Genomic DNA, 25,970 nt, shown 5'->3' on the forward strand with positions numbered 1-25,970 from the left:
CAACCTCAGGAATTCTGCCAAGTCATTCACCCACACCCTCGTTTTCGGCAGCTCCGAGTCCCTCCACTGAAGCAAAATCTGTCTCCATGATATCAGGGAACAAAGGCCAAGACATTGGCCTCTCCCGCCCCCAAGAGGCACAACAATCTTCAGCTGCTTCATCAATGACCTCCCTTCCATCATCAGGCCAGAAGTGGGGATGTTCGCTGATGACGGCACAATGTTCAGCAGCATTTGCAACTCCTCAGATAATGAAGCAGCCCATGTCCAAATGCAGCAAGACCTGGCCAATGTCCAGTCTTGGGCGGACAAGTGGCAAGTTATATTTGGACAACACAAGTGCCAGTCAGTGACCATCTCCAACGAGAGAGAATGTAACCATCGTCCCTTGCCATTCAATGGCATTATCATCGCTGAATCCCCCACTGTCAACATCCTGGGGGTTACCATTGATCAGAACATGAACTGGGACCCAACCATAAAAATACAGTGGTTACTTCGATCTCGGCCCCAGGTCACTGTCGGTGGGGAGTTTGCACATTCTCTCGGGTCTATGTGGGTCTCACCCCCACAACCCAAAGATGAGCAGGGCAGGTGGATTGGTCCTAAAAATTGCCCGTCTACAAGGACACATGTATCAGCCGTTGCTTCACTGTTGGTGGGACCTGAAATGAGCATCAATGAGCAGCCATTGCTAAGTAGCACTGATGAATGGCACACACGAGGCCTGACTTTATTTGCTCCACCCTCTGAATAACGGAGTTAACCGGCCGTTACATATTTCGTAAGCTGACCTCAAGGGTTGAATTCTCTTTGATTACTCTCCCATAATCTATTGGTTCCCTGCCAATGGAGTGCTGCATCACATGACAATCATCTCAGAATCGATAGGCTGGGAGCATGTCAGCTGACCTATCCAAGCCGAAAGGGTTGCGCTCTCTGAATAGTTCTGTTGGGGGGGGAAGCGGGGAAGTCACTTGGACGTTGTGAGTGCAGTGCCTTGCCCAATGGGCATCCGACCTGTAAATATAGAGTAGGCGATTTAACGGAAATGAAGCAGAATCCTGTCGGGCGTGTTTCCTGGTGCTAACAGCACCGAGAACAACCCAGCTATTAAACGGGCCTCTGCTTCAGTTCCGGGCATCAGCGGGGAATGCCCCACCAAGGTCACACTCAGCCCAATTTCCTGCACGAATGAGCTCCGCTCACCATTGCAGGAAGAGATCGGGGCGCTATTTAAAAATGGTGCCCTGAGTTTTAGACCCCCCACCATGATTTTGAATCCCCTGCCAACGCCCCCAATCACCTATAAGTGGGTAATTGAGCCCCCCCCTCCCCCCCACCACCTTGTAAGGGCAAGGTATCCCTAGGCCTGATCCCCAGCATGGGCAAGGTGCCACCTGGGCACCACTAGCCTGGCACCTTGGAAGTGCCTCTGCCATACTGGCAGTGCCATGGTACCCGGTTGGCAATGGGGTGCCAGTGCGCCACCCTGCCCACAGCCAGGGGCCCCTGATTGGCTGGGAGACCCCGATCATCTGGAGACCCCAATTGTCTTGAGAACCCCCCCCACCTCACCCTCAAGTTCCGGTACGCCTGGTGCAAGTTGGTGGAGATCAGTGCCAGATAGCGCTTGCTCGGAGTTTCTGAGGGGAGGCCGTTAGGTCCGAGTCGCTGGGATAGATCCGACGCAGACATATTCAAGTGAGACTAATCGCGTTAGAGGGCCTCTCGCGAGATTTACAGACCTCATCGCGTCCCGGGTCAGGTGCGACGAGGCCGATAGATAGCCCCATAGATTCTGAGTGTGACTGATTTAGCCGTAGAGCCTGTGGGATGGGGCTGGGACCCTGGAACGAACAATAACCGAAGCAAGGAACAAGCTATGAAGAAAAGGAGGCAGCGAGATTGTAACTTCGTATATGACCTTATTTTTTTTTGTATTCAAAAGCAAAGCCAGGACATATTAAACAGGAGCTGCAGCGGTACAAATCCACGTGGAATCTGCGGATCTGAAGAAACAAAGCCCTCCAGAGAGCAAAAGATAACTGCGTTGATTCACTCATTTCCTCAATCCTTTGTTGACTCGGGACTGGTGGCAATGCAGACACAAGATATGGCCGTCTAACGGATAACATCCATTCTCATTAGCTTCAGATGACAGCTGCTTAGAACAATCCTGCAATTGCAGAGTACAATGGGATTACATACAGTTAATCAACAAAATAGTGCAGTCATTACATCACTTTTAGCGAATGGAGCGTCACTATTGAGGGAGTGCTGCACTGTGGGAGGGTCAGTACTGAGGGAGAGCTGCACTGTCAGAGGATCAGTACTGAGGGAGAGCTGCTCTGTCAGAGGATCAGTACTGAGCGAGTGCTGCACTGTCAGAGGATCAGTACTGAGCGAGTGCTGCACTGTGGGAGGGTCAGTACTGAGCGAGTGCTGCACTGTCAGAGGGTCAGTACTGAAGGAGTGTCGCACTGTCAGAGGGTCAGTACCGAGGGAGTGCCGCACTGTCAGAGGGTCAGTACTGAGGGAGTGTCGCACTGTCAGAGGGTCAGTACTGAGGGAGTGTCGCACTGTCAGAGGGTCAGTACTGAGGGAGTGCTGCACTGTCAGAGGGTCAGTACTGAGGGAGCGCTGCACTGTCAGAGGGTCAGTACTGAGGGAGCGCTGCACTGTCAGAGGGTCAGTACAGAGGGAGTGCCGCACTGTCAGAGGGTCAGTACCGCACTGTCAGAGGGTCAGTATTGAGGGAGTACCGCACTGTCAGAGGGTCAGTACTGAGGGAGTGCCGCACTGTCGGTGGGTCACTACCGAGATAGCGTCGCACTGTTAGAGGGTCAGTGCTGAGATAGTGTCGCACTGTTGGAGTGTCAAAGAGAGAGTGGCAAAGCTGAGAGAACGTGATAGAGTCAAAGCAGAGAACAGAGAGGAAAAAAGAGGTAGAGAGAGAGAGACAGACAGAAAGAGAGGGAAAGAGAATGAGACAGAGAGCGAGACAGGGATAGCAAGAGAGCAAGATAGAGTGAGAAAGCGAGAAAGAAACAGAGAGACGCACTTGAACTGTCAGAGGGGGATGAGAGCGACAGAAAGAAACAGAGAGAGAGAGAGAGGAAGAAAGATGCACAGTCAGAGAGACGGAGAGAGTGAGAGAGGTAGGAGAGACGCAAACAGATAGAGAGAAGAGAGAGAGAGAGACGGAGGGAGGACAGAGACAGACAGACAGAAACAGAGAGAGAGAGAGAGAGACAGACAGACAGACACAGAGAGAGACAGACAGACAGAAACAGAGAGAGAGAGAGAGAGAGAGAGACAGACAGACAGAAACAGAGAGAGAGAGAGACGACAGACAGAAAAGAGAGACAGACAGACAGAAAGAGAGAGACAGACAGAAAGAGAGAGAGACAGAAAGAGAGAGAGAGACAGACAGAAATAGAGAGAGAGAGAGAGAGAGAGAGAGAGAGAGACGGAGGACGGAATTCTCCGGTCACGTTTGCCCGGCAACTGGATAATCCCACCCACGGTCAACAGATTTCTCCATTGTCGGCTTCTCGCCCGTGATGTTCTTGCGGCGGGCAGGGCAGAAGAATCCAGCCCATAGAGAGTGAGAGTGGTTTCTCCTTACCTCACAGCGATAACATCTGACGTGGAAATTCTTTTCAAGGGCTATGATCCGGACAGTTTCCTCTTTCCCTTCTTCCGGAATGATGGGCTCATTGCACACACTGCATTTTGGAGCGTACTTCCTATGGTCAGAGAAACAGAACTGTCAGTCAAACGCTCACCCCAAAATTCAGAATGCGGAGCTGTGGCCTTCCTGTATCGCTTCGGAATGAGCGAGAAGAGAAGGGTGCGGAGAACCAGTGACACGTCTCCAAGCTGGACGTCAGAAAGGGGGAGCTGCAAGAACAAATCATACTGGAAAATATCCATGGGCCTTTGGACATCTGCGTGCTAATAAACGAAGGAGAACTTACGGCAATTGGCTTACGGCAAGTTGCTGGAATAATAGATGGGGTGGTTGAAGGTAGTGTGGCAAATGCAATGTATATGGACTAACAATATCACAACACAGACTTTCTGGCAGAATTGCAAGATGAAGGGGATTATCAAACAGAAAATTATTTTGGGCCAGAGCTTAGAAAACTCAAAAATATATCATGGAGTTCACCTGACCTACAACTGTTAATTTATTTTGCTAACGATGAGTACAAGGGCCTGCCTTTCAACAGAGGCCTTAAACACTTTTAATCAAAAACAAAGTTTATCCTACGAATTTAGTTAACATTTTTATAAACACACACAATAAGCATTTTTATCAACTACCAACATAAATACCCCACACAGCTACAGTAATCTATGTGTAACCTTTAATAAATTTCCCCTTTAAGCTGTTCCAATTTAATAACAAGATCCCATAAACAAGTACCCCCTTTTCAAAGGTGTGGCCCAGCACACAGCACTCAAGACCTGGTATGGATGCTCTTATTGCCTTTCCAAAATAGCAGGTCTGAATTCCTTCCAGAAAACAATTATTTCTTTACAAGTTATCAAGCAGTCTGAAAACATTTTTTTAAACTGAAGGTAGAGAGACACTCCAAGCTACTTGTCTGTCTGAATACAGCAGCCAAAAGTGAAAACAAAAGTAAAACTCAGAGCCACAGCCCAGCTCCACCCACACAATGACATCACTGAAGCCATGTGATAAGACAAAACATTTCTTAAAGGGACATTCCCATGACAAAATTGGCTCAGATTCAGAGTAGGGAGGGTAGTGTTTCCTGGCATGTTTTCAGTCTGGGTGAGAGGGGGTGGCATGGTTGCACAGTGGTTAGCACTGCTGCCTCACAGTGCCAGGGATCCGGGTTCACTCCTGACCTCGGGTGACTGTGTGAAGTTTGCACATTCTTCCCTTGTCTGTGTGGGTTTCCTTCGGGTGCTCCAGTTTCCTCCCACAGTCCAAAGATGTGCGGGTTAGGAAGATTGGCCATGCTAAATTGCCCCTAGGTGGGCTAACGGGAACGGGGTAGTGGATTGGCGTGGGGTGTTCTTTCAGAGGGTCGGTTCAGACCCGATGGGCCAAATGGCCTACTTCTGCGTTGTTGGAGTTTTATATATGACAGCGTCCAACAGGGCTCAGTATCAGGCTCAGTGATCTTTCTGATATATATTAATGATTGGCAGGGGATCTTCCATAGCTGGCAGGATAAAGCAAGTCATCATTTATAGTCATGAGATGGCCCTCTGACAGTGCGGCACTCCCTCAGTACTGACCCTCTAACAGTGCGGCTCTCCCTCAGTACTGACCCTCTAACAGTGAGGCTCTCCCTCAGTACTGACTCTCTGACAGTGTGGCACTCCCTCAGTACTGACCCTCTGACAGTGCGGCACTTCCTCAGTACTGACTCTCTGACAGTGCGGCACTCCCTCAGTACTGACTCTCTGACAGTGCGGCACTCCCTCAGTACTGACTCTGTGACAGTGCAGCACTCCCTCAGTACTGACTCTCTGACAGTGCGGCACTCCCTCAGTACTGACCCTCTAACAGTGCGGCTCTCCCTCAGTACTGACTCTCTGACAGTGTGGCACTCCCTCAGTACTGACCCTCTGACAGTGCGGCACTCCCTCAGTACTGACCATCTGACAGTGCGGCACTCCCTCAGTACTGACTCTCTGACAGTGCGGCACTCCCTCAGTACTGACTCTGTGACAGTGCAGCACTCCCTCAGTACTGACTCTCTGACAGTGCAGCACTCCCTCAGTACTGACCCTCTGACAGTGCGGCACTCCCTCAGTACTGACCCTCTGACAGTGCGGTGCTCCCTCAGTACTGACCCTCTGACAGTGCGGTGCTCCCTCAGGACTGACCCTCTGACAGTGCAGCACTCCCTCAGTAGTGACCCTCTGATAGTGCAGCACTCCCTCAGTACTGACCCTCTGACAGTGCGGCACTGCCTCAGTACCGACGCTCCGACACTCCCTCAGCAATGTACTCCCTTGCACCCTCCCTGACTCACCGATGATAGTCTTCCACACAGTAGATAGCCCCATCCTTGTCAACGATGAATGGTTGGCCCTCCAGCTGTGTCTTACAAGTGTTGCAGGTGAAACATTTGGGGTGAAATGCTTTTCCCGTTGCTCTCAGCATCTTCTCAGTGATTGGTTCATGGCACACCGCGCATTTTTCCAGCGTGTTCTTGATAAAGGAAAGGCCTGTTAGTAATCAGAGGATCACGTGCCCCCCTCCAACTCCACTGCACCGAACCCACATCCACCTTCAACCCACTGGGGATGGTCATAGCACAGAGTGAAGGAGGCCAGGGATGAGGGAAGCCCCAGTTTGAGGGTGGGTAATGAAAAATGAAAATCGCTTATTGTCACGAGTAGGCTTCAATGAAGTTACCGTGAAGAGCCCCTAGTCGCCACATTCCGGTGCCTGTTCGGGGAGGCTGTTACGGGAATCGAACCCTGCTGCTGGCCTGCCTGGGTCTGCTTTCAAAGCCAGCGATTTAGCCGAGTGAGCTAAACCAGCCCCATCATCCTTTCCCCACCTGCCGACCAGGGGCTGTGGGACAAGGTGGTGTCAAACACAGGGGTAAGTGAGGGTCGAGTGTTGGAAATTTACAAGGGGCTGATGGACTGGGAGGGAGGCCCGATAGGGGTAGTGAATCGTAAGTAGGAGGAAGAGTTAGGGAGGGAGGTGGAGGCTAGGCTGTGGGAGGAGGCCCTGAGGAGGGTGAATGCATCCTTGTTGTGTCCTCGGCTTAGCCTTATTCATTTAAAGTGGTCCACGGGGAGCAGGTTCTTTGAAGGGATGGAAGATAGGTGTGGGTGGTATGGGGTGGGCCTGCAAATCATGTCCACATGTTTTGGGCCTGTCCGAAGCTTAGGGAATTCTGGCAGGGGATGCCGATGTTATGTCAGAGGTCTTGAAGATGACGGTGGTCCCGAGTCTAGAGGTGGCGATATTTGGAGTCCAGGGGGCGAGAGAGGCCGATGTCCTGGCCTTTGCCTCCTTGGTAGCCCCGAGACAGATCTTATTGGAATGGCGGGATCTGGGTCCACTGAAACCAGGGGTGTGGGTGGGTGACCTGGCAGAGTTTCTCAGGCTGGAAAAGATAATGTTCGCCTTGACAGGGTCTGTGGACGGGTTTGTCCAGAGATGGCAGCCGGTCATTGACTTCTTTGAGAACAGTTTGCTTGCTTTTTTCTATGGTTGTGTTTGATCTCTCTGTAGAAGTGCCTCAATGAAATGTTTTTTATATTAAAAAAAAATGTTGGGGGTTCACCGACAGCAAGGGGCTGGGATATCGAGGGGAGGAGGGTAAACTCTCTCCCTCACTCTGACAGCGAGGGGGTGGGATACCGAGGGACGGAGGGTAAACTCTCTCTCCCTCACTGAATGCGAGGGGGTGGGATGTCGAGGGGAGGAGGGTTTCATCTCTCCATCACTCTGACAGCGAGGGGCTGGGATGTCGAGGTAAACGCTCTCCCTCACTCTGACAGCGAGGGGCTGGTATGTCGAGGGGAGGAGGGTAAACTCTCTCCCTCACTCTGACAGCGAGGAGCTGGGATGTCGAGGTAAACGCTCTCCATCACTCTGACAGCGAGGGGCTGGGATGTCGAGGGGAGGGGGATAAACTCTCTCCCTCACTCTGACAGCGAGGGGCTGGGATGTCGAGGGGAGGAGTGTAAACGCTCTCCCTCACTCTGACAGCGAGGGGGTGGGATACCGAGGGACGGAGGGTAAACTCTCTCTCCCTCACTGAATGCGAGGGGGTGGGATGTCGAGGGGAGGAGGGTTGCGTCTCTACATCACTCTGACAGCGAGGGGGTGGGATGTCGAGGGGAGGAGGGTAAACTCTCTCCCTCACTCTGGCAGCGTGGGGCTGGGATATCGAGGGAGGAGGGTTTCCTTCTCCCTCACTCTGACAGCGAGGGGCTGGGATGTCGAGGGGAGGAGGGTAAACTCTCTCCCTCACTCTGACAGCGAGGGGCTGGGATGTCGAGGGGAGGAGGGTAAACTCTCTCCCTCACTCTGACAGCGAGGGGCTGGGATGTCGAGGTAAACCCTCTCCCTCACTCTGACAGCGAGGAGCTGGGATGTCGAGGGGAGGAGGGTTTCCCTCTCCCTCACTCTGACAGCGAGGGGCTGGGATATCGAGGGGAGGAGGGTAAACTCTCTCCCTCACTCTGACAGCGAGGAGCTGGGATGTCGGGGTAAACGCTCTCCCTCACTCTGACAGCGAGGGGCTGGGATATCGAGGGGAGGAGGGTAAACTCTCTCCCTCACTCTGACAGCGAGGAGCTGGGATGTCGGGGTAAACGCTCTCCCTCACTCTGACAGCGAGGGGCTGGGATATCGAGGGGAGGAGGGTAAACTCTCCCGCTCACTCTGACAGCCTGGGGGTGGGATGTCGAGGGGAAGTGGGTTTCCTCTCTCTCTCTCACTCACATTGTGACAGCTCTCACACAGCGGCTCGCCATTGACATCGTAGAACTGCTGTCCATGAAGCTCCTTCTGGCACTTGTCACAGACAAAACACTCGATGTGGAACAGCTTCCCCATGGCCTTTACAGCTGCCTCACTGCGAGACATATCCTTTCCACATCGCGCACAGACGTCTGCAGCAGAAAACAGAAAGCGGTTAAATCCATTGGTCCTCTGCCATTTCCTTCACTCTCCCCATCTCTCTCTCTCTTTCCGTCTCTCTCTGCCTCTCTCTCACTCAGTCACTCTCTCTCTCTCTCTGCCTCTCTCTCCGTCTCTCCCCGCTTCTTTCTCTCTCTCTCTCCGCCTCTCTGCTTCTCGCTCTCTCTCTCTCCTCTGTCTCACTCTTGTAATGAAAGAGGGCAGCACGGTGGCACAGTGGTTAGCCCTGCTGCCACACGGCGCCGAGGTCCCAGGTTCGATCCTGGCTCTGGGTCACTGTCCGTGTGGAGTTTGAACATTCTCCCCGTGTTTGCGTGGGTTTCACCCCCACAACCCAAAAAGATGTGCAGGGTAGGTGGATTGGCCATGTTAAACTGCCCCTTAATTGGAAAAAGTCAATTGGGTACTCTAAATTTATTTTTAAAAACTCTTGTAATGAAATTACACTGACCACAGAGCCCAAAAAAATAAAGGGCTGGATTCTGCGTTTCAGCTGCTAAGTGTCAGCTCGAATACAAAATCCGTGGAAGGTTTATGACCTTATGAGGGCAGCACGGTAGCATTGTGGATAGCACAATCGCTTCACAGCTCCAGGGTCCCAGGTTCGATTCCGGCTTGGGTCACTGTCTGTACGGAGTCTGCACATCCTCCCCGTGTGTGCGTGGGTTTCCTCCGGGTGCTCCGGTTTCCTCCCACAGTCCAAAGATGTGCAGGTTAGGTGGATTGGCCATGATAAATTGCCCTTCGTGTCCAAAATTGCCCTTAGTCTTGGGTGGGGTTACTGAGTTATGGGGATAGGGTGGAGGTGTTGACCTTGGGTAGGGGGTAGGGTGCTCTTTCCAAGAGCCAGTGCAGACTCGATGGGCCGAATGGCCTCCTTCTGCACTGTAAATTCTATGTAAAACATCGGTGCCAACCCCTCACTGATTCTGGGACAGGTGAGGGGGGAGAGCAGCAGCGCCGGGCGAAACCCCTGGCTCCTGTGCTGAAAACGGCCAAATCCCTGGCCAGACATGCGCACGGTTGACAACCTGCAGCGGTCACATCGTACAACATGGCGCTGGCCATGTGTGGACCTGACCCGCCATCCGCAACTCCACTAGCCACCACCTGGCCACCGATTGCGATATCAGCGTCGGGCAGTGGAGAATGTAGCCCAAAGGCTTTTGTGAATATGCAACTCATGGCCAAGAATTGAAAAGGCGACCAGCATGTGTAGCACAAGTAAAATAAAAATCATACAATGGTCTTTCAGAATCCATAATGCACATTGAAAAGAAAATGTGTCAAACAGATTATAACTCAGTCTTTCATAGAAATTATTTCATAGAATTTACAGTGCAGAAGGCGGCCTTTCGGCCCATTGTGTCTGCATCACTGTTGGAAAGAGCACTCTACCCAAGCCCACACCCCAGCCTCCCCGTAACTCCACCCAATCCAACCTTGTTTAACACCGAGGGCAATTTAGCATCGCCAATCCACCTAATCTGCACTTCTTTGGACTGTGGGGGGAAACTGGAACACCCGGGGACACGTGGAGAACGTGTAGACTCCGCACAGACAGTGACCCAAGCCGGGAATCGAACCTGGGACCCTGGAGCTGTGAAGCAACTATGCTAACTACTATGCTACCATGCTGCCTTTAGACTAATTAAATTGCCTCAAACAAAGAACAAGAACAAAGAACAAAGAAAAGTACAGCACAGGAACAGGCCCTTCAGCCCTCCAAGCCTGTGCCAACCATGCTGCCCGCCGAAACTAAACTCTTCTACACTTCCTGGGTCCGTACCCCTCTATTCCCATCCTATTCATGTATTTGTCAAGATGCCCCTTAAATGTCACTATCATCCATACTTCCACCACCTCCTCCGGCAGACAGTTCCAGGCACCCACTACCCTCTGTGTAAAAAATTTGCCTCGTACATCTCCTCTAAACCTTGCCCCTCGCACTTAAACCTATCCCCCTAGTAATTGTCCCCTCTACCCTGGAAAAAAAGCCTCTGACTAGCCACTCTGTCTATGCCCCTCAATTTTGTAGACCTCTATCAGGACAACCCTCAACCTCCGTCGTTCCAGTGAGAACAAACCGAGTTTATTCAACCGCTCCTCATATACAATGCCCTTCATACCAGACAACATCCTGGTAAATCACTTCTGCACCCTCTCTAAAGCCTCCACATCCTTCTGGTACTGAGGCGACCAGAATTGAACACTATACTCCAAGTGTGGCCGAACTAAGGTTCTACACAGCAGCAACATGACTTGCCAATTCTTACTCAATGCCCCAGCCAATGAAGACAAGCGTGCCGTATGCCTTCTTGACTACCTTCTCCACCTGTGTTGCCCCTTTCAGTGACCTATGGACCTGTACACCTAGATCTCTCTGACTGTCAATACTGTTGAGGGTTCGACCATTCACTGTATATTCCCTACCTGCATTAGACCTTCCAAAATGCATTACCTCACATTTGGACGGATTAAACTCCATCTGCCATCTTTCCGCCCCCAAGTCTCCAAACGATCTAAATCCTGCTGTATCCTCTGACAGTCCTCATCGCTATCCGCAATTCCACCTACCTTTGTGTCGTCTGCAAACTTACTAATCAGACCAGTTACATTTTCCTCCAAATCATTTATATACAATATGAACAGCAAAGGTCCCAGCACTGATCCCGTGTGGCTTCACCTTTTGTACCAGTTTACCGTGAGGGATCTTGTCTGAAGTCCATATAGACAACATCCACTGCCCTACCTACATCAATCATCTTTGTGACCTCTTCGAAAAACTCTATCAAGTTAGAGAGACACAACCTCCCCTTCACAAAACCATGCTGTCTCTCGCTAATACGTCCATTTGCTTCCAAATGGGAGTCGATCCTGTCTCAAAGAATTCTCTCCAGTAATTTCCCTACCACTGACGTAAGGCTCACCGGCCTGTAGTTCCCTGTATTATCCTTGATACCCTTCTTAAACAAAGGAACAACATTGGCTAGTCTTCAGTCCTCTGGGACATCACCTGAAGACAGTAAGGATCCAAAGTTTTTTGTCAAGGCCTCAGCAATTTCCTCTCTTGCCTCCTTCAGTATTCTGGGGTAGATCCCATCAGGCCCTGGGGACTTATCTACCTTAATATTTTTCAAGACACCCAACACCTCGTCTTTTTGGATCTCAATGTGACCCAGGATATCTACACACCCTTCTCCAGACTCAACATCCACCAATTCCTTCACTTTGGTGAATACTGATGCAAAGTATTCATTTAGTACCTCGCCCATTTCCTCTGGCTCCACACATAGATTCCTTTGCCTATCCTTCAGTGGGCCAACCCTTTCCCTGGCTACCCTCTTACTTTTTATGTACGTGTAAAAAGCCTTGGGATTTTCCTTCACCCTATTGCCAATGACTTTTCATGACCCCTTCTAGCCCTCCTGACTCCTTGCTTAAGTTCCTTCCTACTTTCCTTATATTCCACACAGGCTTCGTCTGTTCCCAGCCTTCTAGCCCTGTCAAATGCCTCCTTTTTGTTTTTGACGAGGCCTACAATATCTCTCGCAATCAAAGGTTCCCGAAATTTGCCGTATTTATCCTTCTTCTGCACAGGAACATGCCGGTCCTGAATTCCTTTCAACTGACATTTGAAAGCCTCCAACATACCAGATGTTGATTTACCCTCGAACATCCACCCCCAATCTAGGTTCTTTAGTTCCCGCCGAATATTGTTATAATTAGCCTTCCCCCAATTTAGCACATTCACCCAAGGACCACTCTTATCCTTGTTCACCAGCACTTTAAAACTTACTGAATTGTGGTCACTGTTCCCGAAATGCTCCCCTACTGAAACTTTTACCACCTAGCCGGGCTCATTCCCCAATACCAGGCCCAGTACAGCTCCTTCCCTAGTTGGACTATCTACATATTGTTTTAAGAAGCCCTCCTGGATGCTCCTTACAAACTCTGCCCCGTCCAGGCCCCTAGTACTAAGTGAGTCCCAGTCAATATTGGGGAAGTTGAAGTCTCCCATCACAACAACCCTGTTGTTTTTACTCGTGTCCATAATCTGTCTACCTATCTGCTCCTCTATCTCCCATTGGCTGTTGGGAGGCCTGTAGTAAACCCCCAACATTGTGACTGCACCCTTCTTATTCCTGATCTCTACCCGTATAGCTTCTCTGCCCTCTGAGGTGTCCTCCCGTAGTACAGCTGTGATATTCACCCTAACCAGTAGCGCAACTCCGCCACCCCTTTTACATCCCCCTCTATCCCGTCTGAAACATCTAAATCCTGGAACATTTAGCTGCCAATCCTGTCCTTCCCTCAACCAGGTCTCTGTAATGGCAACAACATCATAGTTCCAAGTACTAATCCAAGCTCTAAATTCATCTGCCTTACCCGTAATACTTCTTGCATTAAAACATATGCACTTCAGGCCACCAGACCCACTGTTTTCAGCAACATCTCCCTGTCTGCTCTTCCTCTGAGCCATACTGGCCCTATTCCCTAGTTCTCCCTCAATGATTTCACCTTCTGATCTATTGCTCCGGTACCCATCTCCCTGCCATACTAGTTTAAACCCTCCCGTGTGACACTAGCAAACCTCGCGGCCAGGATATTTATGCCTCTCCAGTTTAGGTGCAACCCGTCTTTCTTATACAGGTCACACCTACCCTGGAAGAGCTCCCAGTGGTCCAGATAACGGAAACTCTCCCTCCTACACTAGCTGTTTAGCCACATGTTTAGCTGCTCTATCTTCCTATTTGTAGCCTCACTGGCACGTGGCACAGGGAGTAATCCCGAGATTACAACCCGAGAGGTCCTGTCTTTTAACTTTCTGCTGAGCTCCCGGAAATCCTGCTGCAGGACCTCATGCCCCTTCCTGCCTATGTCGTTAGTACCAATATATACAATCAATGTAATATGAAGGGAATAAATTATAAGGACCTTGGTTGACAAACATAAATCCCTTTGAATTAATAATCTAAAGCAGAAAGAACGTGGCGGAAAAAGATAATAGCAGAAAATCACTTTTCAAACAACCTTCTGTTCGACCATATATTCAAACTTTTTGACACTCAAACCAATATAAAAGGATCCACCAATCACCTCCTGAAGACCTACTATCAGTAAGATCAAATAAACTGCAAACGTAACTGGTCAACTTTGTGATAATGTCACAGATAATGCCTGTGCCGAGTCTGCACGTTCTCCCAGTGTCTGCGTGGGTTTTCTCCGGGTGCTTTGGTTTCCTCCACAGTCCAAAGACGTGCAGGTTAGGTGGATTGGACATGCTAAATTGCCCTTAAGTGTCCAAAATGGTTAGTTGGGGTTACGGGGATAGGGTGGGAGCGAGGGCTTAAGTAGCAGACTCGATGGGCCAAATGGCCTCCTTCTGCACTGTATGTTGTATTAACTGCTTACTAAAGACATATAAAAAGAGACAGATTCGAAAGAGCTGCCGACACCCCAGGTCCTGCAACTCCCCGAGGGAGAGAGAGGAGTCACGGTTCTGTTCATTTTTTTAAGATTTCTTTTTTATTTTTATAAAATTTAGAGTACCCAATTCTTTTTTTTTCAATTAAGAGGCAATTTAGCTTGTCCAATCCACCTAACCCGCACATCTTTGGGTTGTGGGGGTGAGGGCGTCGCAGACACGGGGAGAATGTGCAAACTCCACACGGACAGTGATCTGGGGCTGGGATCGAACCCGGGTCCTCAGCACCGTGAGGCAGCAGGGCTAACCACTGCTCCACCGTGCTGCGCCAAAGTTCTGTTCCTGCCTTTTTCATCAAACAAGTTATTTTGGACTTGTACGTATCCCTTTCTTACTCTGTTGAAAGTTCTGTAGAAGATAGCCTTGTGGATCTCCATGTTCAAGTATACTTCTCTTATAGAAATGACAAACTATTAACAAGACTTACATTTTGTAGACTCTCTACTTCTGTTTTATACTTCAAAATGTTTATAAGAAAACTCTACTAAAATATAACTGTGTATGTGTTATACTGAAGTAAGTCTAAGTTCCTAGAAGCTCATTAGGAGATCATGAGAGACAAGAACCCACGCTGAAAAAGTAACAATTTAGTTTGAACATCTTATCTGGACAATCTCCACTAGAACATCACTGGAAGCAGGTGAATGACTCAGGGAACTGGAGATTATCTCCCCATAGTGAGAGCTACTCATTGTTCCGTCTAGGAAGGCAACTTTCCCCCTTTCAGTGGCTTAGACGGAAACAGACGAGGAGTATTAATCATCCAGGTGAGAAATCCTAAACCACTCACACTCTCTGGCTATCTCTCTCCTATTGTCTCTCTCTCTCTGGCTGTCTCTATGTCTCTGCCTGTCTGTCTGTCTCGCTCTGACTGTCTCCCTCTCTCTCTCTGGCTGTCTCTCTCTGGCTGTCTCTATGTCTCTGCCTGTCTGTCTCCCTCTGGCTATCTGTCTCGCTCTGACTGTCTCCCTCTCTCGCTCTGACTGTCTCCCTCTCTCTCTCTGGCTATCTCTCTCCCATTGTCTCTCTCTCTCTGGCTGTCTCTATGTCTCTGCCTGTCTGTCTGTCTCGCTCTGACTGTCTCCCTCTCTCTCTCTGGCTGTCTCTCTCTGGCTGTCTCTATGTCTCTGCCTGTCTGTCTCCCTCTGGCTATCTGTCTCGCTCTGACTGTCTCCCTCTCTCTCTCTGGCTGTCTCTCTCTCTCTCTCTGGCTGTCTCTATGTCTCTGCCTGTCTGTCTCCCTCTGGCTGTCTGTCTCGCTCTGACTGTCTCTCACACTCTCTGGTTTACTTTCACTGTCACACACATGCATTGTCTCTCGGTCTGTCTCTGTCTCTCGGAATGTCCCCGTCTGTGTCTCACTCTCTCTGACCCTCTTTTGTTCTTTGTCTCTAGGTTCTGTCTCTCCCTCTTTGTCTCTACCTTCTATGTGTCTCTCTGTCGCTCTTGGACTCTCTCTCTGTCTATCCCTCTCCCTTCTGTCTCTGTCCCTTCAGTCTCATTCTATGGCTATGTCTCTCACACACACTCTGCAGCGTCACCTGATGGTCGAGATGAGGCTTTGGGTTGTTTGTCCATTTCTTGCATGAACTCTGTTGCTAATTTTTCCAACTCCTCCACATCCTTGTAAGAGAATGGGGCGGGTTTGTCAGGACTCAAACCCTGTAACAAAGAACACAATGTGAGGTCATCAATCAGGAGAACACAACCCTTTCATCTGTGGCCAGGGAGAGTTTGGTAGAGACAAGGAGCTTTACTCTGTATCTAACCCCGTGCTGTACCTGTCCTGGGAGTGTTTGATGGGGACAGTGCAGAGGGAGCTTTACTCTGTATCTAACCCCGTGCTGTACCTGTCCTGGGAGTGTTTGATGGGGACAGTGTAGAGGGAGCTTTACTCTGTATCTAACCCAGTGCTGTACCTGTTCTGGGAATGTTTGATGGGGACAGTGTAGAGGGAGCTTTACTCTGTATCTAACCCCGTGCTGTACCTGTTCTGGGAGTCTTTCATGGGGACAGTGTAGAGGGAGCTTTACTCTGTATCTAACCCCGTGCTGTACCTGTCCTGGGAGTCTTTCATGGGGACAGTGTAGAGGGAGCTTTACTCTGTATCTAACCCCGTGCTGTACCTGTTCTGGGAGTCTTTCATGGGGACAGTGTAGTGGGAGCTTTACTCTGTATCTAACCCCGTGCTGTACCTGTCCTGGGAGTGTTTGATGGGGACAGTGTAGAGGGAGCTTTGCTCTGTATCTCATGCTGCAGAGTGGGCTGGTTGACTCACCGACTCCTTCCTTGGCTGAAGCACAGCTCTCTCGTGTTTCTGCACACCACTCCATGATTTCTGTTGAACTGTGGGTTGCTTGCTCTGGTTCCCAATGCTCTCATCTCCTTGCAGCTTTGGTGCTCTGTACTGCAGTGAGGGATCCTCCCTTGGTTGGATGGCCTTTGTCACCAGGCCCTGGGTGAGGGCTGGCGATGGGCTGTCCGGTGATGCCGGCCGAGGCTGTGTGCCCAGTGAGACTGGGGCTGGGCTCTGCTTCATCCCGCCGGCCCAGGGAACAGTGGGAGGACAGGCAACAGGCTTCGGGCCTGCACCCTGAGGCTTGGGGGCTTTGACGGGGCAGTAACCAGCTATCCTGGGTGTAGTTTTGGAGGGAACTGGAGGCCCTGGGAGGCCTGGGGGCTGTGGAACGTTGCTCGGAGCAGGATCCTGTTTGGATGACATTGCGACACCTCCATTAATCTGTCAAAATGGAGAATTGGTCAGGTTAGTCCAGGGAAACTGATGTCTCAAACAACCCACCCTATTTCTCACCTCCTCCTGCCCCTCCAACTCTCCCTATCTCTATAACCTCTCCACCTCCTCTAAACCTCCCTATCTCTGTCAAGTCCTCCACCCCTACAACCCTCCATATCTCTGTAACCTCTTCCAGCCCACACAAACTTTGCTATCTCTAAAACCTCCTCCATCGCCGACAACCCTCCCCATCTCTCTCCCCTTCCATAACCCCCTCTGCCTCTGTATCTCAGACAATTTCATCTGCCACAGTCCACCCTTTCTCTGTAACCTCCTCCAGCGCCTACAATCCTCCCTGTCTCTCTCACCTCCTACAAACTCCCCACCTCTGTATGTCTGTAACCTCCTCCAGCTACCACAATTCTCCCCATCTCTGTAACCTCCTCCAGCGCACGCGGGTCCGCCATACCAGCCCTTCGTTTGTGTGTACCCATTACAGGGACGGCTCAAGCCCCTGCCTGTCTGCCCTGCCGACCAACCATGAATACCACTGACCGTGGAGGCCTCTGGCTGCATGGCTGAAGCTAATTGGCAATTGTGGAAAAATGAGCACTTCACACCTCCCAAATGGATTCCCATGGGTGGGCGGGCCATGTAGCATGTGGGGGAATATTGCTTAATATCCCAATCAGAAGGTGATGCCTGGACATGTGCCTGAACACTGCGGGAGGCAACACCACACACGCAGCAGCCAACATCCCAGGCGCTGGGCCCAGCAGCGGGCACATTTCTGCAATCAGAGGGTGGGTGAGTTCACCGGGGAGGGAACCAGCACCCGGTGTAGCTATTGTTATATGTGGATGTCTGGGTTGTGGGGTCCGCTGATCAGGGGCCCCGCTGCGGTGGGCTGCATGGGCAGGGTGTGTCGGATGGCAGTGGATGTGGCAAGGAGCAATGGGGGACTGGAGGGTCCTGGGGTGGAAGACACCGCTGGTTGTCAGTCTCACACCCCCTCTTATCCCTCACCAGATATTACACGAGATGGATGATATCTTGGACCCCGCGGAGGCTGCCCTCGAGGTGCTGCTGGCATTCCTGGCAGTCAGATGCTAGAGGAGGCAGCCGCAGCAGCATCGACAGAGGCTTCAGGCAGCAGCCCATGTGCCGGACCTCGCCCCACACCCCGAGGACCCGGCCGCCCGTCAGACCAGGAAGGGACCCAGAGGGGGGAGTCTCAGGGTGTACAGGTGTCGCTGGTCTTTCGAACAGAGAACGGACAGCATGTGCCGCAGGAGGCTCCCTCTCAACAAGGAGATCTATGGCATGTCCTCGCGGACTTGGCACCATGTGGAGGAGGAGGACACCCACTCCCGGTGGTCACTACAGCCTTGAACGTTTATGTCTCAGGATCATTCCAGGGCTCGAGTGGGGACTTGTGCGGCATCTCACAGGCCACAGCCCACAAGTGCATCCATGGATGACATACATGTTGCCTTGCGTTCACTGCGGCATCAGGGAGTGCTCTACATCAACAGGAAGTGGTTCCACTCCCTGAACATCCAGCTCGTGTGCAACCGCCACCTGCAGATCATGCACGTGTGTGCACACTTCCCAGGGAGTGTGCACCACAGCTACATCGTGGGGCAGTCAGATATCCCTGGTCTCTTCAAGGAGCACCCCAGGATGGCCAGTTGGTTCTTGGGGGACAAGGGTACCCGCTGAGGATCTGGCTAATGACCGATGCTGAGACCCGGATACATCGAAGCCCACGCAGCCACCCGGGCTGTCATTGAGCGGTGCATAGTACTCCTCAAGATGCGGTTTCGATGCCTGGACCACTCCGTTGGTGCATTCAGTACACCACCCAGAGGGTCGTCCACTTTGTTGTGGTCGGCTGTGTCCTCCACAACCTGGCACAACAGCGGGAGCGACGTGCTGGAAGTGGAGGAGGAGGAACATGTGGCCACTGAGGAGGAAGCTGGAGGACATCCTCAGGGTGGACCCGCAGAACCAGCCGGAGGATGGAGGACAAGGGGCAGCAGTGAGGGTCTGGCAAGCCTGGAGGGTAGGGAGATTCTCACCCTCATCCGTCAGCCCATCCCTCCTTTCCCCCATTTCCCTCCCCACCCTCCCGGGGTCAGTGTCACATCACTGCAGGGTTCTGGGACTTGTTGGCGCTGTCAGCGGATCACTGTCGGGGCAGGGGGGTGATAATAACCCGCAGAGAGCTGGTGCTCCTCAGTCTATGTCATAGTCTGACCCCTGCCTGTCTGCTGAGTGCTCGCTCACACCCATCTCCTGTGTGGATGTGTGGGTTTGTGGGGGGTGGGGTTGACCGCAATGCCCGGGTTCTGGGGCAGGGGATTGATGCTTGGCACACACTGCAGAAGAACAGAAGTGCCAGAGGCGTCATATTCCTCGAGTGCAACATTTTTAATGCTGTACATATGTGTCCGTAACTGCCCCTTGCCCGCGGTGCCCTTTCAGTGATCTTCGATCTGCTGAGTTTTCCGTGCTCGAACACTGCACCCAGCTGGGTCCCCAGGATATAGATCACAGGTGGAGGCAGCCTGATGTCTCCGGCATCCCGTGGCCTCTGATACCCAAGCAGGCGGCTTCTAGGAGCCCTGGGGTCAGGAAGCCCGGCTCACTTGCCAACGGTACTTGCCCTGCTGTGCCTCCCTGTTCCGGGTGCATTGTCAGGGGTGGGTCTCAGGAGAGCTGGTGGCCGCCGACGTGTAGGATGCCTCCGGGTTGGCACCCAGCGCCCCCTCCTCCCGATTGGTGCCCATAGGACCCTGGGGTTCACCACGGGATGGATTGAGCCCCGGATGCCCCTGCAACATCTGGCTCTGCCAGCCCTGGCAGCTCCCCAATATCTGCAACATGATGCCGATGCCCTCTCCTAGTCTCTCTCTCCCTCGGTCTCCCAGTCTCCCTCTCTCCCTCTGCGCCCCTCGGTCTCCCAGTCTCCCAGTCTCCCTCGGTCTCCCAGTCTCCCTCGGTCTCCCAGTCTCCCTCGGTCTCCCAGTCTCCCTCGGTCTCCCAGTCTCCCTCGGTCTCCCAGTCTCCCTCGGTCTCCCAGTCTCCCTCGGTCTCCCAGTCTCCCTCGGTCTCCCAGTCTCCCTCGGTCTCCCAGTCTCCAGTCTCCCTCGGTCTCCCAGTCTCCCTCGGTCTCCCAGTCTCCCTCGGTCTCCCAGTCTCCCTCGGTCTCCCAGTCTCCCTCGGTCTCCCAGTCTCCCTCGGTCTCCCAGTCTCCCTCGGTCTCCCAGTCTCCCTCGGTCTCCCAGTCTCCCTCGGTCTCCCAGTCTCCCTCGGTCTCCCAGTCTCCCTCGGTCTCCCAGTCTCCCTCGGTCTCCCAGTCTCCCTCGGTCTCCCAGTCTCCCTCGGTCTCCCAGTCTCCCTCGGTCTCCCAGTCTCCCTCGGTCTCCCAGTCTCCCTCGGTCTCCCAGTCTCCCTCGGTCTCCCAGTCTCCCTCGGTCTCCCAGTCTCCCTCGGTCTCCCAGTCTCCCTCGGTCTCCCAGTCTCCCTCGGTCTCCCAGTCTCCCTCGGTCTCCCAGTCTCCCTCGGTCTCCCAGTCTCCCTCGGTCTCCCAGTCTCCCTCGGTCTCCCAGTCTCCCTCGGTCTCCCAGTCTCCCTCGGTCTCCCAGTCTCCCTCGGTCTCCCAGTCTCCCTCGGTCTCCCAGTCTCCCTCGGTCTCCCAGTCTCCCTCGGTCTCCCAGTCTCCCTCGGTCTCCCAGTCTCCCTCGGTCTCCCAGTCTCCCTCGGTCTCCCAGTCTCCCTCGGTCTCCCAGTCTCCCTCGGTCTCCCAGTCTCCCTCGGTCTCCCAGTCTCCCTCGGGCTCCCAGTCTCCCTCTGGCTCCCAGTCTCCCTCTGGCTCCCAGTCTCCCTCTGGCTCCCAGTCTCCCTCTGGCTCCCAGTCTCCCTCTGGCTCCAGTCTCCCTCTGGCTCCCAGTCTCCCTCTGGCTCCCAGTCTCCCTCTGGCTCCCAGTCTCCCTCTGGCTCCCAGTCTCCCTCTGGCTCCCAGTCTCCCTCTGTCTCCCAGTCTCCCTCTGTCTCCCAGTCTCCCTCGGTCTCCCAGTCTCCCTCTGGCTCCCAGTCTCCCTCTGTCTCCCTCTGTCTCCCAGTCTCCCTCTGGCTCCCAGTCTCCCTCTGGCTCCCAGTCTCCCTCTGGCTCCCAGTCTCCCTCTGGCTCCCAGTCTCCCTCTGGCTCCCAGTCTCCCTCTGGCTCCCAGTCTCCCTCTGGCTCCCAGTCTCCCTCTGGCTCCCAGTCTCCCTCTGGCTCCCAGTCTCCCTCTGGCTCCCAGTCTCCCTCTGGCTCCCAGTCTCCCTCTGGCTCCCAGTCTCCCTCTGGCTCCCAGTCTCCCTCTGGCTCCCAGTCTCCCTCTGGCTCCCAGTCTCCCTCTGGCTCCCAGTCTCCCTCTGGCTCCCAGTCTCCCTCTGTCTCCCTCTGGCTCCCAGTCTCCCTCTGTCTCCCTCTGGCTCCCAGTCTCCCTCTGTCTCCCTCTGTCTCCCTCTGTCTCCCAGTCTCCCTCTGCCTCCCAGTCTCCCTCTGCCTCCCAGTCTCCCTCTGGCTCCCTCTGTCTCCCTCTGCCTCCCAGTCTCCCTCTGTCTCCCTCTGGCTCCCAGTCTCCCTCTGTCTCCCTCTGTCTCCCTCTGGCTCCCAGTCTCCCTCTGGCTCCCAGTCTCCCTCTGGCTCCCAGTCTCCCTCTGGCTCCCTCTGTCTCCCTCTGGCTCCCAGTCTCCCTCTGGCTCCCAGTCTCCCTCTGGCTCCCAGTCTCCCTCTGGCTCCCAGTCTCCCTCTGGCTCCCAGTCTCCCTCTGGCTCCCAGTCTCCCTCTGGCTCCCAGTCTCCCTCTGTCTCCCTCTGGCTCCCAGTCTCTCTCTCTCTCCCTCTGGCTCCCAGTCTCTCTCTCCCCCTCTGGCTCCCAGTCTCTCTCTCCCTCTGGCTCCCAGTCTCTCTCTCCCTCTGGCTCCCAGTCTCTCTCTCCCTCTGGCTCCCAGTCTCTCTCTCCCTCTGGCTCCCAGTCTCTCTCTCCCTCTGGCTCCCAGTCTCTCTCTCCCTCTGGCTCCAGTCTCTCTCTCCCTCTGGCTCCCAGTCTCTCTCTCCCTCTGGCTCCCAGTCTCTCTCTCCCTCTGGCTCCCAGTCTCTCTCTCCCTCTGGCTCCCAGTCTCTCTCTCCCTCTGTCTCCCAGTCTCTCTCTCCCTCTGGCTCCCAGTCTCTCTCTCCCTCTGGCTCCCAGTCTCTCTCTCCCTCTGGCTCCCAGTCTCTCTCTCCCTCTGGCTCCCAGTCTCTCTCTCCCTCTGTCTCCCAGTCTCTCTCTCCCTCTGGCTCCCAGTCTCTCTCTCCCCCTCTGGCTCCCAGTCTCTCTCTCCCTCTGGCTCCCAGTCTCTCTCTCCCTCTGCCTCCCAGTCTCTCTTGCCCTCTGCCTCCCAGTCTCTCTCTCTCCCTCTGGCTCCCAGTCTCTCTCTCCCTCTGGCTCCCAGTCTCTCTCTCCTTCTGCCTCCCAGTCTCTCTCTCCCTCCCAGTCTCTCTCTCTCCCTCTGCCTCCCAGTCTCTCTCTCTCCCTCTGCCTCCCAGTTTCTCTCTCTCCCTCTGCCTCCCAGTCTCTCTCTCTCCCTCTGGCTCCCAGTCTCTCTCTCTCCCTCTGGCTCCCAGTCTCTCTCTCCCTCTGCCTCCCAGTCTCTCTCTCCTTCTGCCTCCCAGTCTCTCTCTCCCTCCCAGTCTCTCTCTCTCCCTCTGCCTCCCAGTCTCTCTCTCTCCCTCTGCCTCCCAGTCTCTCTCTCTCCCTCTGCCTCCCAGTCTCTCTCTCTCCCTCTGGCTCCCAGTCTCTCTCTCTCCCTCTGGCTCCCAGTCTCTCTCTCCCTCTGCCTCCCAGTCTCTCTCTCCCTCTGCCTCCCAGTCTCTCTCTCCCTCCCAGTCTCTCTCTCCCTCTGTCTCCCAGTCTCTCTCTCCCCCTCTGGCTCCCAGTCTCTCTCTCCCTCTGGCTCCCAGTCTCTCTCTCCCTCTGCCTCCCAGTCTCTCTTGCCCTCTGCCTCCCAGTCTCTCTCTCTCCCTCTGGCTCCCAGTCTCTCTCTCCCTCTGGCTCCCAGTCTCTCTCTCCTTCTGCCTCCCAGTCTCTCTCTCCCTCCCAGTCTCTCTCTCTCCCTCTCCCTCTGCCTCCCAGTCTCTCTCTCTCCCTCTGCCTCCCAGTCTCTCTCTCTCCCTCTGCCTCCCAGTTTCTCTCTCTCCCTCTGCCTCCCAGTCTCTCTCTCTCCCTCTGCCTCCCAGTCTCTCTCTCCCTCTGCCTCCCAGTCTCTCTCTCTGCCCATTCAAATCCCTTCTTAAATTGGGCCTCCTTAATTGAATTTTTGGTTCTCTTTCATTGGTAATATTTCCTGTGTCTCAGCCTCAAAGTTCTTTCTGATCAAGAATCTGCCGGCCACCCCATCGCGTAGTCACTGTGATAGAAATGCCGGTTTCCAGTGCAGGGAACTGTGGGGTGTGTGGGACTCACTGCAGGGGCAGAGGGTGCGAGCTTCGACTTGTAAGGATCATTTCTTTGCATCTCGTTCAGCATGTCGGTTAATGAGTCGATCTCCGATTCGATGCTACCGGCTGGGGCGAGGTCTGAGCTCCCTGTGGCCTAGGGGTAAACACACACACAGGTCAGCCACTCTGATCAAGCACAGGGACTCCTGCTTCGACTGGGACAGGCATCATAGCATTTACAGAGAGACCATGAGGAGCAAGCTCAATAGAGCGAAACTGGGTAGAAATGGGGCTAAATTGAAAAAGCAGCTTACTGAGCTGGAGATTCCCTCTATTAGAAGTGTATCCCCATGTTTCTGTGTAACAGGTTCGATAGGGGCTGAATGAATGGGCCACCTCCTGTTCCTGTGTAACAGTTTCGAGAGAGGGGCTCAATGGGCCTTCTGTTCTTGTGTAACAGGCCCGAGAGGGAGAGGCTGAATGGACCTCCTCCTGTTCCTGTGTAACAGTTTCGAGAGAGGGGCTCAATGGGCCTCCTGTTCCTGTGTAACAGGCCCGAGAGAGGGGCTGAATGGGCCTCCTCCTGTTCCTGTGTAAAGGCTCGGGAGGGAGAGGCTGAATGGTCCTCCTCCTGTACCTGATTTAAATGGAGAGAGATAGCGGAACTCTCTGTGGTACAGAGCGAACTCGGCATTGTGGTACATTAATCGCACAAAGCCAGTACGCGGATGCAGTGAGGGATCATGAAAGAAAATGGAGGGTTGGTGTTCGCTACAAGGGGGAGTGGAATATAAAAGTTTGAAAGTTTTACTGTGGGCCTCAGCGAGTCCGCAGCCAGAGTACCGCGCAGAATTTTGGTCTGCTTATTTGAGATGGGATATAACTGCTCTCAAAGCAGTTCAGAGAAGGTTCGCTCGACTCATTCCTGGGATGAAATGGGGTGGGATTTGTCTAATGGAGGTCCACCAACCCCCATTTCTTAGGGAACAGTGGAACATGATTGAGGGGCCTGTGGGGCTCTGCTCTTACAATTCCCCTGACCTTACCTCAGAGACCCTTGGGTAATCCTCCGTGGGCCCCTCCTCTTCCAGCGGGGGCGGTGGTGACGGGAAGATCTCCTCTGTGGGCGGGGGAGGGAAGGAATCCTCAAAGGGAGGAGGCGGAGGGGGGGGGGGTATGTCGGCGGGTGGTGGAGGGAAGGTGAGAAGCCCCTCATCAGGTGGGGGTGGGAGAGGCAGATCTGTGAGGGAAACAAAAAAGCAAGAGTCCGTTAAGTTGCGGCCCCCTCCCACTTCTCGTCATGCCGGAGGTCACCTCCTGTCACCCTGCGAAAGAGCACCCCACCCAGGTCCATACCCCCAATACAACTCCACTTAACCGTTGGACACCAGGGGGCAATTTATCATGGCCAATCCACCTAACCTGCATGTCTTTGGATTGTGGGAGGAAACCGGAGCACCCGGAGGAAACTCACGCAGACACTGGGAGAACGTGCAAACTCCACAGTCACCCGAAGATGGAATTGAACCTTGGCCCCTGGCGTTGTGAGGCAGCAGTGCTAACCACTGTGCCACCCCAAATGGAGCCTGACGATAAAACTTCAATCAGCTCCATCTCCCACCCCCCTGAATCCATCTGACTTCCCAGTCCCTTCCCCTCTGACTCCAGCCCTCGCTTCCCCCTCAAAGCCTTCTTCCCTATCATTCCTCTCCTTGCAGCCGCCCATCTGCCCTCCTTCCTCCCCTTCACCTTCCCTACCTTCCCCTTGCCCTCCATCTTTCTCTCTCTATCCTTCGTCCCCCTCCCTTCCCCTCTCCACCTTTCTCCCCTACCCTCATTCCACCTTCTCCTGCGCCCCTCCACCTTCTCTGCTCTTATCTCTCCCTTCCCCTCGATCTACCTCTAGGCCTCAGAATGCCCTCGTCTAACCCTAGGCCTCGGACTATTGCCTTCCTTCGGCCTCTCCTTCCCCTCCCCTCCCCCTCAGCCTACCTCTAGGCCTCAGAATCTGCCTTCTGCTCGGCTTACCCTGGACTACCCCCCAGTACTTCGACTCTCCCCTCCCCCGTTTGCCTACGCCTAAGCCTCAGACTCTTCCCTCCCCCTTGGCATACCCCTTGGCCTCAGACTCTCTCCCTTGGCCTACTCCTAGGACTGAGAATCTCCCCTATCCCTAGGCCTCGGACTTCCTACACCCAGCCTCTCCCTTCAGTTTACCAACAGGCCTCAAAATCCTCCCCTCCCCCTTGGCGTATGCCTAATCCTCAGATTCTCCCCTGCCTCCCAGCCTACCACTAGACCTCAAACTCTTCCCCTCCCCCTCTGCCTACACCAAGGCCTCAAACCTGTCCCTCCCACTCGGCCTACCCCTAGGCCTCAGCCTCTCCACTCCCCTCGGCATACCCCAGGCCTTGAACTCTCCCTCCCTCTCGGCCTAGACCAAGACCTCTGCACACTGCTCCATCTACCCCAGGTCTCTACACTTGACCTACCCCTATCCCTCGGCCTTGACCATCCCTCTCGGCCCAACTCCAGGCCTCGGTCTGGAACTTGGCCGACCCTTATTCCTCGGCTACCCCTCCCTGTCGGCCAACCCCTAGGCCTCAGTCTCTCACCTC

At 53.7% G+C, this 25,970-nt stretch overlaps 1 protein-coding gene across 1 annotated transcript; it reads right to left on the reverse strand.

The window, feature by feature from the left end:
- Nucleotides 1–1,911: 1,911 nt before the first annotated feature.
- On the reverse strand, nt 1,912–24,590 carry LOC119979600 (zyxin-like). Its single transcript, XM_038822064.1, has 8 exons — nt 24,399–24,590; nt 23,378–23,506; nt 16,426–16,887; nt 15,689–15,809; nt 8,462–8,631; nt 6,024–6,202; nt 3,632–3,752; nt 1,912–2,179 (listed from the first exon to the last, which is right to left on the reverse strand). Exons 2-8 carry the CDS (start codon nt 23,438–23,440, stop codon nt 2,063–2,065), a joined length of 1,233 nt encoding a protein of 410 aa, XP_038677992.1. The 5' UTR covers nt 23,441–23,506; nt 24,399–24,590; the 3' UTR covers nt 1,912–2,062.
- Between the last annotated feature and the right edge of the window lie 1,380 nt (nt 24,591–25,970).

This window comes from Scyliorhinus canicula, chromosome 16, assembly GCF_902713615.1.
Source record: "Scyliorhinus canicula chromosome 16, sScyCan1.1, whole genome shotgun sequence".
NCBI classification, from domain to species: Eukaryota; Metazoa; Chordata; class Chondrichthyes; order Carcharhiniformes; family Scyliorhinidae; genus Scyliorhinus; species Scyliorhinus canicula.

Coding starts and splice junctions, on each gene's coding strand:
- LOC119979600 (XM_038822064.1), bottom strand. CDS start 23,440: ATGCTGAACGAGATGCAAAGAAATGATCCTTACAAGTCGAAGCTCGCA. Junction 16,888..23,377: donor TCGCACCCTCTGCCCCTGCA/GTGAGTCCCACA, acceptor CCATTTTGACAG/ATTAATGGAGGTGTCGCAAT. Junction 6,203..8,461: donor TGTGTGAGAGCTGTCACAAT/GTGAGTGAGAGA, acceptor TCCTTTATCAAG/AACACGCTGGAAAAATGCGC.